This window comes from Engystomops pustulosus, chromosome 2 (assembly GCF_040894005.1).
Source record: "Engystomops pustulosus chromosome 2, aEngPut4.maternal, whole genome shotgun sequence".
NCBI lineage: Eukaryota > Metazoa > Chordata > Amphibia > Anura > Leptodactylidae > Engystomops > Engystomops pustulosus.
The window spans coordinates 137,244,738-137,258,173 of record NC_092412.1 but is presented as its reverse complement, the minus strand read 5'-3'; the positions used below and the strand labels follow the sequence as shown (position 1 = coordinate 137,258,173).

Genomic DNA, 13,436 nt, shown 5'->3' with positions numbered 1-13,436 from the left:
TTAAGTTTACAGGCATGTAGAGGGACAATGAAGGGATAGAGACAATGCTTCCTAATGGCAGTTTATGAAAATATATTTACTTTAGTTGGTTAATTTGCCTGATGGGTTCTCTTTAATGACCAGACTTGATTTTTAAAATATGACGTGTTACGATAATTATAACTTCAGTATGCTTCAACATATCCAGGTGATTTTAAGATTGTTTTCTCCTAACACATTGTACTTTATGTTAATTGAATAACTGAAGTCACATTCATTTAGGGCAAAAATGACACTTTCACAATTATTTAAATGCTGGAATGCTCTGCAATCTTTGATACCTAATTTCTCCCAAGTGTACCGATATCCCACATGTGATGGTGAACAGGTGTATGGGCACATGGCCGGGCATGGAATGAAAGCAGCGCCATTCAGAGCAGATTTGTATTGTCACAATGTGCAGGCTATAAAATTAAATTTTCTTTTGGTAATGCAAACATATTAGGGCTTATTATTAGAAGGATGAGATGCACTGTATAGCTAATTCATTCTGGGTTGTCTATAACTTATTCATGAGATTTTATTCACTGTTTCAAGGTGGACACAAAGAAAACCATCAATTTTTGTTTTGGATTTTTAGCCTTTTTTTTTTTGTCTGCTCACCACAACATAAAAATATTTTATCTTTATTCTGTGGTTTCTAACAATTACGGTGATACCACATTTATATAGTTTTTATTGTCTTTGCTCAATTTTACTGAGCAAAACCGATATTGGAGAAAGTTGCTTCTGTTTTAGGGTTCTTTTCAGTGGTACCATTTTGGGAGACCACCTTTTTGGTTTATTGTTTTGAAAACATTTTTGTGAGGGTATTTGATGGAGAATTATATATTACAGGAAGTTTTTTGTGTTCACCGTGCGGGTTCAATATTGCTTTAGATTTATTATTTTAGACTTTTATTTTATTATCATTATTATAAAATTAATTTTACTTTTTAAATGTATACCATACTCACGCTCATTTGTATGCATATAATGCGCTAGGGGGGAGATGGAGGGGGGGGGTGATTTGTGCATACACTAAATACTAATACTAGGCTCCCAAAGGCACTCGGGTGACATAGCATGAATACCCCGGGCTAATTTGCATAACTTTTATAATTCTATATTTTCATGATCGTGAGATATAGAGTTATAATATAAGGAGTCCTTCGGAACGATATTCCTCAGGAACTTCTTACTAGGAAACATCTACCATCACTAAACTGATGGTAGATGTTCTTTAAGTTGTCAGTATATGCAGTACACTGTATATGGTCAATTGTAAAATATATGGACATTAAAAGTATTCAACAATGTAGAATCACATGGAGGGAGTGAGAAAAGGGTCAGACAAAGGGGGCAATTTATAATGCCTTTTCAAACTGTTTTCTGGTATACAAGGTTTTGGTGGTTTTGATAAACTACTTTCCGTTGAGCTCGACTTCCTTTTCCCAGGCCTCTTATGTCAAATCCTTTGGTCACATGGCCTAGTCCACCTTGGGACTCTGTTACAATTGAAGGGAAAGTCACTATACAGTGTAAAGTATTGTGTTTGAAAAGCAATAATGAGATTCAGACGAGTGCTGCATTCTCCACATTGCTCATCAAGCACTCAACTATGCATTCTATAATGGCTGTGCTAGGCATAGCAAAATAAGGCTTTACAAATTCACTGATTCAAAATGGTTTCCTATATGTATTCCAAGCATTAAACCCTAATCATTGAACATAAAGTGGAATACTTAAACTAAGATAGTACAAAATATTATTTATTAATATAAATGTTTTTGTATGACAAATAAAAATACAAACCAATACAAAAAATTGTGTGATTTACGGTTATTAAAAATGCTAAAAACCACATGTTATAGTAAATAAAAGCTACAGAATACTAATGCTAACGGAGGAGTCTTTTAGTGTGTACAATCTTTGCTTGAATGTGGAAGCCATATACATTAGGTTTAGCCCCTCAATGTGAATAGTAACAAAACAGGATAAGGCTTATACATTGGGGGGAGGGGGGGGTTACCCTGTTTCTATCCGCTGATTGCTTCACATGCACATGCTCTCTGCACCATAATGTTATTCAACTCTATCTGTGTCCTCTCCGGACATCTTGACATGGACATCAGGGGGCAGAGTCAGTGGTAATGGGGGGTAAAGTCAGCACACACAGGTGGTGAAGCTAAAAGGAGTGAGCGGCCCACTGGTGGGCCAGTCTGACCCTGAGTAAGAATGTATTGAACTTTGGCCTTTCACTTGTTAGGTTCAGATCAATATACACCCATCATTATTATATCTTTATTATCTACTGTCCTCTTTTCATACTTTTTAGAATCTTTTTTGGGCCATCTATATGCAGGTGCTTTCAATAAATTTTTTCCCAGTAATTCAATTCAAAATTATATTATATAGAGTCATTATAAACAGAGTGAACCTTTTTACCTTTTTCTCGGAAAAATTAGAATAAATAACACAAAACATCTGTTTAGCATTTTAAAAAGTCCCTTAGTCTGGTTCAGTAAGCAGCACAATCATGGGGAAGAGTGCCAACTTGACAGCATGTCCAGAAGACAGTTATTGACACACTCCACAAAAAGGGTAAGCCACAAAATTTCATTTTTAAAGAAGCTGGCTGTTCAGTGCTGCATAAGATTAACGAAAAGTTGAGTAGAAGGAAAAAGTTGCACAAGCAACAGGTATTAGCCTTAACAGGATTGTTAAGAAAAGGTCATTCAAAAATTTGGGAAGATTCACAAGAAGTGGACTGCTGATATAGTCAGTGCTTCAAGAGCCCCACACAGATGTATCCAGGACATGAGCTACAAGTGTCGCACCCCTTGTGTCAAGCCATAAACAACATCAGAAACATCTTACCTGGCCCAAGGAGTAAAAGAAGTGGACTGTTGCTCAGGAGTACAATGTGTTCTTTTCAGATGAAAGTGAATTTAGCATTTTACTTGGAAATCAAGGTCCCAGTGTCTGGAGGAAGAGTGGAGACACAATCCAAGCTGCCAAGGTCTAGTGTGAAGTTTCCACAATCAGTGATGGTTTTGGGAGCCATGTTATTTACTGGTGCAGGTCCACTGTGTTTTATCAAGACCAAAGTCAGCGCAGTGGTCTACCAGGAAATTTTAGAGCACTTCATGCTTCCCTAATATATGTAATATACAGACAGTCCCCTACTTAAGAACAGTAGGGGACTGTTCCTCACAGAGCGGACTCCCCGCCATTCCTCCCAGCGCTACCTGCCTGCACAGCAACAATGCACATCATACATATCGTCTAATTGTGTCCGACGGAGGTCAGGGATTGACCGAAACATTACACATATTTGCATTTCTAAATAAAACTACTAAAAAGCAACTAGAATCAGTGTGACTGGATTCCACAATTTATTTATGACCCCTAGTTACAAACGGCCCTCTGGATTTTAATAACTTACTGTAGTTTAGTCCTAGGCTACAATGATAAGCTGTAACAGTTACCAAATGTGTCTGCAATTAAGCTTTATTGTCCTGGTTCTTATGACGACCCAACATTTTTAAAATCCAGTTTTCACAGTGACCAAAAGTTTTTTGAATGGGGTTACGATTATAAAATATACAGTTCCGACTTACAGAACTTAAGAACCTACAGAACCTATCTTGTACATAAACTGGGGACTTCCTGTGTATGTGTGTATGGCTTTTAAGATTAATATCTTCTTTATTCTAAAACTCCTACCTGCATTTCCTACTGTTAATAATACTGAAAAGTATTGAAAAGCTGTAAAAGAATGAAAATGTGCTGGAATTCAAAAAAACTAATGTTGCCTTTGTTTTTATACTTTTCACTGTCTGGTCCAAATGACACAGGCTCTTTACTCTTTGGTCCATACAATCAGTGAAATGCCTAGTTTTGTTTAAAAAAAAAATTACCTTAAAAAAGTAAGTCTTTCACAACCATAATGTTTTGATACTTTAGCATACTTCAGGACTGTTTGCACTTATTCTGGAAAGAGTAATAAAATGCTTAAAGAGGGCCTGTCATCAGATATTGACCCCTCTGAGTAACAACGCCTGCTGACAAAGGATTACAAGTCCTCCCCATATCACCTAAAATTAGCTGCCAGTGGGGGACTGTACCTTAATTACAGACGTTTTTCTGATATGCAAATTAGCTTTTCTGACTCATGTCTGGTCTTTGTGACTCATCTCTCTCTCAGGCTGGCAGTAAACCATGCCCCATTATTTTGACTGACAGCTCTGTATCTCTTCAAATCACTGTCCAACCTCCTTGTACTTCAACTGCAGACATATAAAGCTCTATGTACAGATTGGAAATATTGTGTCAATGTCTTTTACATGGTGCCTTGTGTTACATTCATGATATGTGACCAATGGTATCATTGCAGGTTCTTCAGCCCTCTAAGAATAGCAAAGTGTACACCATGTATGTGATTACATGAAATCACAGCAGCCTCCATGGAGAATGGAAAGGAGCAGAAGTCTATGGAGGCTGCTGTGACTTCATGTGGTCAGATACATGCATGGGGTAAAGTTTGCTATTATTAAGAGGCTAAAGTACCTAAGATGATTTCACTCTGGTCACATGACATGAACTGTGACCAGTAAAAAGGCATAAGGCAAGGGGAGGCTTAGATGGGAGGGGCCGGATGAGCAAGACACACCCCCTCTGATGCCAGGTAATATAAGATAAAAGGTGATTTATGTGGATGTAAGCAAAACTATTTTTAGCTAAAAGAAGGAGGTCAGTCAGTTAATAGGAATAAATAGGAACCAGTCACTAACTGTATATGTGCAAAAGTGGTGACAGTTTCCATTTAAACCATGCATGAATGTATAAAATATATTTTATTATGTGATTGACACTTAAAGAAACACACTACAATATTAGTTTAATTTTAATTTTTTTTTATTCATCTCCCAGAATACATGCGTTACAAGCTGACCATCCAAGTGTGCTCACATTTTTTTCTCCTTTTTCAAAAATTGCCAAGAATATTTTACAAAAGAGAAGAATCGTGCATTTTTTTTTCTTTTTAATAGTCATCAGTCCTGCTGCATGAAAACCACAAAAATACTAGGATTTGACGTTAAAGACCACATCTATAAAACATTACAGAGCACAGGTAGAAAATGCAGGTTTCCCTTTTGATCATAAAGATGATTTCTCATTTGCTTTATAACAAACATTATCTATCACATACTTGGCCTTTAGTTTGAATATATATAATATAATATTTGTATTTTTTTTTCATATATTTTTTATTTTGCCATACACAAAGCTTTACAAATAAATGCAGGTATCAAACCATGTGACACCACATTCAGAGCATTAAAGCGTTACAAACATTCAACAGTGAGCCAGAAAGGAGGGCACTTCTGTACGAAGAAGAGGCAGTCTGTTTTAGCAAGTACTATGTGAACAGTTCTCTATTCTGTATTTGATAGCGGGATTGTCATGTGGCCTCATAGTCGGGATCAATCAGCTAGCCAGATTCTTGCCTCTTTGTGGCTATTCTTGCTATTAAGGCGCTTGTCTATGGAATGAGACCATTTATGGTCTGTTTGGCAGCCACGACTGCTTGTGCTGTCTTGAGTTCTGCTTTTATTTAACTTGTCTTCTATACTGCTTTTGCAAGCTGCTGGTGTATTGTACTGTATGAAAATAAACTTTGTTCTACAGTCTTACCCCAAGCTGCTGCACTGGTGTGACTGTAGAGTTTCTGGTTGCTATAACACTTCCTTGTTTTATTAAAGCTGTGTTTTATCTCTATCAAATGGTTTATACATTTTCTATTCTGTAAGGCAGCAGGGTGTCTCAGGGTTTTATCTGTACTCTCATTACCATTGTAGGTTGCAAAAGTTCTTATTGCCTTTGAACTTTTCCGCCTTTCTAAACATCATAAACATACAGGTGCTCTCTAGTCTTACAAAATAAATGCTGCTTGTATAGTGAAAGGTTGTACAATTTTATAATGTACTATGCGTTTCAATTCCTCACTGTTGTCCACATTTCTTCTGTCATTGAAAAGGAAGCTTCATTGTTTACTTCCCAGTGCGCAAAAATATGTCAACGGTCATGTGATTTATACATGAGGAAACGTTAAAGGGGTATGAATACTTTTGCAACCCACTGTAAAATTAAATGTTTCTGCCCAATTAGAACTTGAGTAAAGTTTTTGGAAGAATAGTCCCTGAACAGTCATCATACATGAAGTCTTAATATAGTATTCTATGGTTACCTGCCTGGCTTACTGATGTCAAGTGACGAGCACTAATGGCAGTCTTGTGGTCATTGGGGTTGCAAGTGTCTGCTATATGAGCAGAAAAATTATATTAATTGTAGTGTTTTATCTTTTACTTGAATTGAAGACTAAGAAATAGCTGAATGTAAAGTGGAAGGAAATCTACCATCAAAATCCCTGGTACCACGTCTCCCTGGTTTATCATGCTTGATTTTGATGGTAGAGTTTCTTTAAATAGGTAGTGTAACAAGGGCATATGGAGGTCATACTGGAGAGTCCCTATTTGGCAAGAACAGAGAACCAATGTAAAAATGACTCACAAGTAGTATCTGATCTTTACTGGGTGTTAAGTGTTGGATAATTGGTGATCAGGTGTAGGAAATGGTTCCTTTAAGATTTCACATGAGATTAGATTTTAGAAGGATTTCTGATTTACTAGGCAACTGGAATCAATGCAAATGGTCTGACAATTATTCTTGAGGAAAAAAAACTTCTTACAGCATTCCTATTATTAGTTGAGCTTGCTACCTTTTACCTCTAGTAAATTATGTCTCATTCCTCTGTCGCATACACCTCCTCCAAGATTTTCATGTATTTTGCTGACAACAGTAGAATGAACATTCTGTTTAACTAGCCTTTTTTTGCTGAATAACAGAGATTTTACTAGGCACCTGTGAAAATGATGGTCTTTGTTACTTTTTCTATTCCCTGGATTTAATTTAATTGCTAAGCATTAGTTATCAAGTCCAGATGGATCCCTAATGAGGATCTAAAACAATATGTGCCTGTGCATACATCTAGCCTCCTGCTGTTATAGTGGCTGGCCTTTATCTTGAGATGCCTTCGTCTTAATAGATATGCTACAATAGGTGGCAAATGACATTAAGATCATTGAGCCTTGACTCTTTAAAAAGTCATATAAGGCCTCTATGCTTCCATACTATAAATATCACCATCTGTCCTTAAGACATGAATGGGCAAAAGAACCACGGGAGGGGAAAGTTGATGACTAATGTATTAATAAATAAATTGTCTCATTCGGTATTGATATTTTAAGACTGAGGTCCAAAATACCTCATGTCCAAATAAGGTGACTAGGTGCAACTGTGTTTTTCTCTCCTTATTATGTTGCTTTGGTGTACCTATTTAATTACATTGCATACATTTTCCATGAATAGCCAAGCACAGATACATTGTTGCCGGGAGATTGCTTTCTAATATATTCATAGGCTGTAACAGGGCTTACAGACAGGGAGGGGTCTAATATAACATCACCAGTGTAAGGGCTCATCAACACGACGTGTGCAGAGGTTGTGAGCTAACTACAAATGTGTGACAAGCTCATAGACCCAAAGCCTTCTATTAGATGGATTCACAGGGAGGTGCATGCACCATGCCTCACTACACCCTGAACACGTATCGTGACCGGGAGCTATAGAGGTTTAAAGCCCATAATGGTCGTCTGAACTGGGCCTAAGGGTGACTGCCAGAAACGTGTCAGTGATCTTTGTATACTTTGGTCACAAAGTCTTTTAATATGTATAAATAAAGACATAGAAGTTTTAAATTATTGGTGCCGAGATAAACATTTCTTTGAAGTCAAGTTTCATTCAAGTCTACAGAAGCACTCTTAAATGTTTCCTTCTTTTTGTACCAACTATTTGTATCAATAACTGTATGTATGATTATATCCTAAAGAGGATCTAAGGTCATAAAAATTGGGAGGTAACTAATAAAGCTTTTATATAGTGGCCTATATTAAAAGCAGACCCCAAGAGCAACTCTCAGGGATGGCAGCATTGTGTTGATTTCCACCCGAGCTGATAGTCTTCCAGGCAGACCTTATATGTAATGGTCATGGGCTAGGTGTCTTTTCTACCAGGACAAATACACCTGTGTGTTTTTCATATGATGCTTAGAGTGCTGCAAAAATAGAATTAAACATATATGCTGGACATTTTTAAAATATCAATTAAATATATACAGATAATGTAGCGGATAAACTAGCTGTATCCAGATAAATTTGTGGTATTGGGCAGTCAAGTAACATACATGTGCACATACCGATTGACATGGAAACTGAATTACAGCTTGAATACCAGTGGTGCTGAATATTTTTGCTCTGTTAAGGGATAATCACAAACAAAACTGGACATTGATTAAAGTTGACGATACCGGAACAGGGACATATAATCTTCACATGTTCTTCTTCATGCAATAGATTGGCTGCAATGACGCTTGACATATCTGAGGATCTCTAGACAAGAGGAAGGACTGGACAAAGCTGGCCATAGACATGAAGATGTAGGCCCTTTCACTCAAATGTTTCAATATGTATTAGCAGGACAATCATTAATAAGCAGCATACACATATGATGACCTCACATTTTTTTAAAGTAAAATTCATTTCAGTGAAATTATTGTTTAAGAGAACTAGTCACCTTCCATTTTCATTGCCAATTTTTACCATGGCTTTTTATTTTAAGCAATATGCATTGAGTTATGTCATGTTAAATGCTTTTGTGTCCTGTCCATTTTATTTTTAGAACTTTCTAGATCAGTACATACAGTAAAGCCTTCAAAATAGCAAAAACGTTTGTTTTAAAGCCTTGTAGAATGTATTAGACTGGTAAAAATAATTTCCAATGGCTTTGTGTTTAAAATCCAATGGAACCCCACTTGGTTTTAGCCTGGGTTTTGTAAATATACTTCAAAGTAAAGATTCTTAAACGTCTTGTGATATGTTAAAAGGGAGGTGATTGGTTGTAGAACAAGTGAATTTTTGTAGATGTTATTGGTTAAATTATCTGCGTGTCTATGGCCACTTTCATTGTAATCTTTGGCAGGTAATATAAATGAACTCTAAAAACAGATATTTCTAAAGCTAAAGCTTTAGATTTATATAAACATATAGCCCAAAATACTAATCAGAATATCATATTCATTGTTGTAGATGTTATAGAATCTTTAGAATTTTATAAGTTGCATATTGATATGCCTTAAAATTCTGTCTACAGTTATTTGGACTGTGAATGCATAATATTTCATCCTTTTATGTGAATTAAGTAGAAGAGATACTTAGTGTGTTGTGTTATCAAAATGGCAACACAAAGAGGAATCTTTTCATTCCTTGTATTACAGAGTGACTACTTTGACAAATCCATCCAAGCGCTTCTGTATTTCCCTTTTCAGTCCATTAGTCTTTTTAAGTAAATACCTGGAACTCTTATCCATTGTCCTGGTGACAAAACATGCTGCAGACAGACTAGTTCAGAGAAAGCTCACAGTTCCATAGGAGACCCATGTCTGTTTCAGCCCTGAGTTGTTGCAGTAGACATCTTTTAAGAAACAATATCAGTTGCTACATGAGATCACATGCTACATATATGCTTTTGTGTTGCTTGCTTCCCTGTGTCTTTCTTTTTTGTGAAAACCGTCCACTGCTTATCATGGATGAAAGTGAAAATTGAGAATAATGAGATACTGTAATTCTGTGCATCAAGGATGAATGCAGACAACTCACATGAAATTGATAACGCCATGAAGATGACTTGTTTGTATCAGAAAGGATAGCACTCTTATTCCGAGCTGTCTTCTACCAAGCTTATTGGCACATTGATTTGCGCTCCTAGACCATCCAGGCTATTTTGCAAGGAACATCATTGTTGTGGTAGAGAAGCACATAGCAAGTCTTCCTGGCACTAAAGTGTTTTAAGAATTCAGTGCAGCGCAAAAAGTTTAAAGCACTTAAAAAGAAAATGAATGAGTTCAATGACTTGGGACCATGCAGTAGTAATATATATATATATATATATATATATATCAGTATTTATATAAAAAAAAGATTGCTTATTTGTGCAGCAAACAACATGTCGACAAGAAGTAGCAAGTCCCCTTTTGCAATTCATTAGTAAAACCTCAGAAATAAAATTGCATGTTTTAAATGCTACATTCCGGTTCAAATGCAAAAATGTAGAAAAAAAATATTTTACCTGAAAAAATATCAATTGCAGTAAAGAGATGTAAATGCATTCAGATGTATGTGTGTATATAGCTTTGTATGAAATATACATGATATCACAGTTGCCAACTTTATAACATTCAGCTCTGGCTGCCTGAGGACAGTAGGTAGTAGGACATGAAGAGAACTGATATAGGGTAGGGCACTGCTTTCCAGAACAGGGAAATACAATTCTGTAATGCATGGGGCTTCTATCATGTATTTAATATATATTGAGATCTATGTGCTGTCTTCGTGTATATATGCTTTTTTATAAAACCTATCATAGTACTGCAGAGATGCATTGGCATACATTTACTCCAGCAAGGTAAAGATTGCCAAGGCAGCTGATAAGTCACCCCTGTAGGCATTTCAAGGTAACAAGGGTGGCACAGAGATGTTTTGCTGATTCTCTTCTACTTGTTGATCCTTGTTTGATTCCCCTGTAATATGTTGTACTATTGAATATAACAGTCTCTCTGTGTTTATTATATTATAGAGATATTTTTAAGTGTATATAGGATTTTTTTGCAGTAGCAATTAATTGGCAGCTTTATATTCTATTGTTGCACAGGGTCCTCAGCCATAGTTGTATCCCTCCTTTTCCAGGGCCCTGAATAACCAGTCTATGCTTGTAGGTTTGGTGCTATGAAGAAGAAGGTGAATGGTTAGGCTACAGGAAAAGGAGGGAATATTTGAACAAATGCTTCTTCCTCCACAGGTTAGGTGCAAGATGGACTGGTGGAGCTCTCCAGTGAGGACTGTGATAGTCGTCGGGTGAGAGGAGCAATGCTGGAGTCTGCCAGTGATGAAGTGGGAAATAGTTTGTACCAGCCTGAGACACAGGAACTTAGATCAAGCTCTTCAAGCAGGATCTGTGCCATCCCCATAAAGCATTTGTGGTCCATTCTGCCATAGTCTCCCCAAACAATTACCTACAGAAGGTACACAAGTGGTCTTTTTTGTGAATATCACCAGTAGAACTATTGATCACATGTTAGGTAAGGTAAATTTGCATTAAATACACATAGCACTTAATTTTCTAACTAGATTGCAAATATGAAGTTTAGAGTAAGAATAGCTACAAATGTATTCATGGTTACACTAGGCCCACAAACCTTAGGGGTGTTTTAAAGAGCCCAATACTGTAAACTTTACATTATGGATGGGGAGCCTGGAGCAGATATTGCATTAGGACCCAGTAGTATCAAGTTAAGGCTCTGTTGAATGGAATAGTAAATTAGATGTTTGGTATTTTTCAGCTGTGGTTGCCTTTTTGTATTTTGTATTCATTATACTGTGGATTAGATGTTGCTTTACACTACATAGTGTGATGTTTCCAAACCTTACCTGCAGTAACTTGCCCTGAGGTCCTTCATCAAATTGGAGAACTTGCTGATATACTGGATCCCAGGTTTTTTTAGCTGTTCTAGTCTTCTTTTTAGACAAGCATGCTCCACTCTCTATTAGATAGAGCTTGATATATGGGGCTGACAAGACAAAAAGAACAAATAAGTGACAGACAGTGGGGGAGATTTATCATATGCTGGTGCTCCAATGTATGCTGCTAGCTGGTGTAGTTTTGCACAAAAACCATGTGAACATTCGTGAACATTCACATAATCTAGGTTGTTTGCACTCCGCCACCAGTTTCACTTTCCACCCCTACCTTCCTTCACACCCTTCTATGCTCCCCTAGGGGCTGGCATAAAGGGGATAGTAATCGCAATGCTTGGTAGTTTTCAAGGCATTGCAATTATTTCAGTTCTTTGGCATAAAAGAACAACCATATTGTCTTGTTTATACTGCTGTTTTTTGCATGGGGAAGATACTCTTTATGGGCACCTGGGGCCCAGGTACAACCACATCCTCTGTACCCCCTCCAGTTATACCCCTGGTGTAATTTATCAGTCATTGTGAGGACAGGTTGCAGTAAAGGATTCATTATAGTCTTCTGGTTCAATTCTTTTTGCTACTTTGACTATAGGTTTATGCTTCTTTTTTCTTAATAGCCAAAAATGATTCACACGATCTTCATTTGAAGCAATGTTATATACAGTTCTTTAACCAAAATAGATTGAGTAACTCTAGACCTATGCGTGCAAGACAAATAAACTATGGTGACTTTTATGATTGCAGGGTTCTCTTTACCTGGTATTGTCTTAGAACCTGGTTTTGGGGTTAGACCCCTGGCCTGGATCACTTCCACTTCAAGCTGGCCGTTCCGGTCTACCATTGCAATGTTTACATCTCCTACAAATAAACAAAAAATAATTAAAAACAGAAAACAAGGTTTATTTAAAGTGTATTTTATACTTTTTTGTACTTGGCATTTAATAACAAAGCATTTTTTAATGTCCCAAGAGCCATAACTTTTTTTTAAATTTTTCTTTCAGTGTTGTTGCATCAGGCACTTGTTTTTGGGGATAAATTGTATTTTTAATTAGCACAATTTAAAGGTTATATGTATATAACTGATAAACATTTATCCCTTTTTAGGGGAAAATTTTAAAAAAATACAAATTTATTTCAAATTTCAACTTTGCTGTGTTGACGTTAACAACATTAAAACTTTATTCTCTGGTCCTGTGTGGGCGAATGCAGTATGACCTGTAGTTTTTGTAGTAATTTTTGGATTTAAATAGTGCAGGATAAATATATTAATAGTTGTTCAGCTTGTAATTGTAAGGAACATAGAAACATTTTTTAAATAAAGTTCCAATGATCAACTCCCCTTTCTTCCCTAGGACTCCATCTGGGGTGAAAATTAATTGCAATGACAGCCAGTAGCCTCTCAGCATTTTAGTATTGCAGTACATTGTATCAGCAGTCAAACCCCTTAATTTTCACCATAGAGAGCCTAAAAATGTAAAAAAAACTCAAAAATATATTATATACAAAATATATGCACAAAAAGAATATACAGCGGCACTGCATAGAAAAATAGTGTATACAAGGGTGCCAGCCAACAAAGCCATACATGACGTTACATCCAAATAAAGCAAAAAGTGGTAGGCAAAACTTAAATTTGGAATACAGTCCACCGTTTATTTCAAAGTACTGTCATTGTTTTGCTATATATATGTTTGTTGGAATAAGTATTCCTACATCTGACAAAAACCTTATTAAGGCATCAATTAACATTATAACCCAAATGCTGAA

The 13,436-nt window shown here is 36.5% G+C and overlaps 1 protein-coding gene across 1 annotated transcript in view; it reads right to left on the bottom strand.

Annotated features, from left to right (window-relative positions):
* Positions 1-4,920: 4,920 nt before the first annotated feature.
* Positions 4,921-13,436, bottom strand: part of RIMS3 (regulating synaptic membrane exocytosis 3) — a 64,228-nt gene continuing 55,712 nt past the window's right edge. The window contains exons 5-7 of the mRNA XM_072136640.1: positions 12,426-12,527; positions 11,625-11,764; positions 4,921-11,209 (exon numbers count right to left, since the gene is read on the bottom strand). Of these exons, the coding sequence (XP_071992741.1) occupies positions 10,997-11,209; positions 11,625-11,764; positions 12,426-12,527 (455 nt within the window). The 3' untranslated portion in view covers positions 4,921-10,996. The remainder of the gene's footprint in view (positions 11,210-11,624; positions 11,765-12,425; positions 12,528-13,436) is intronic.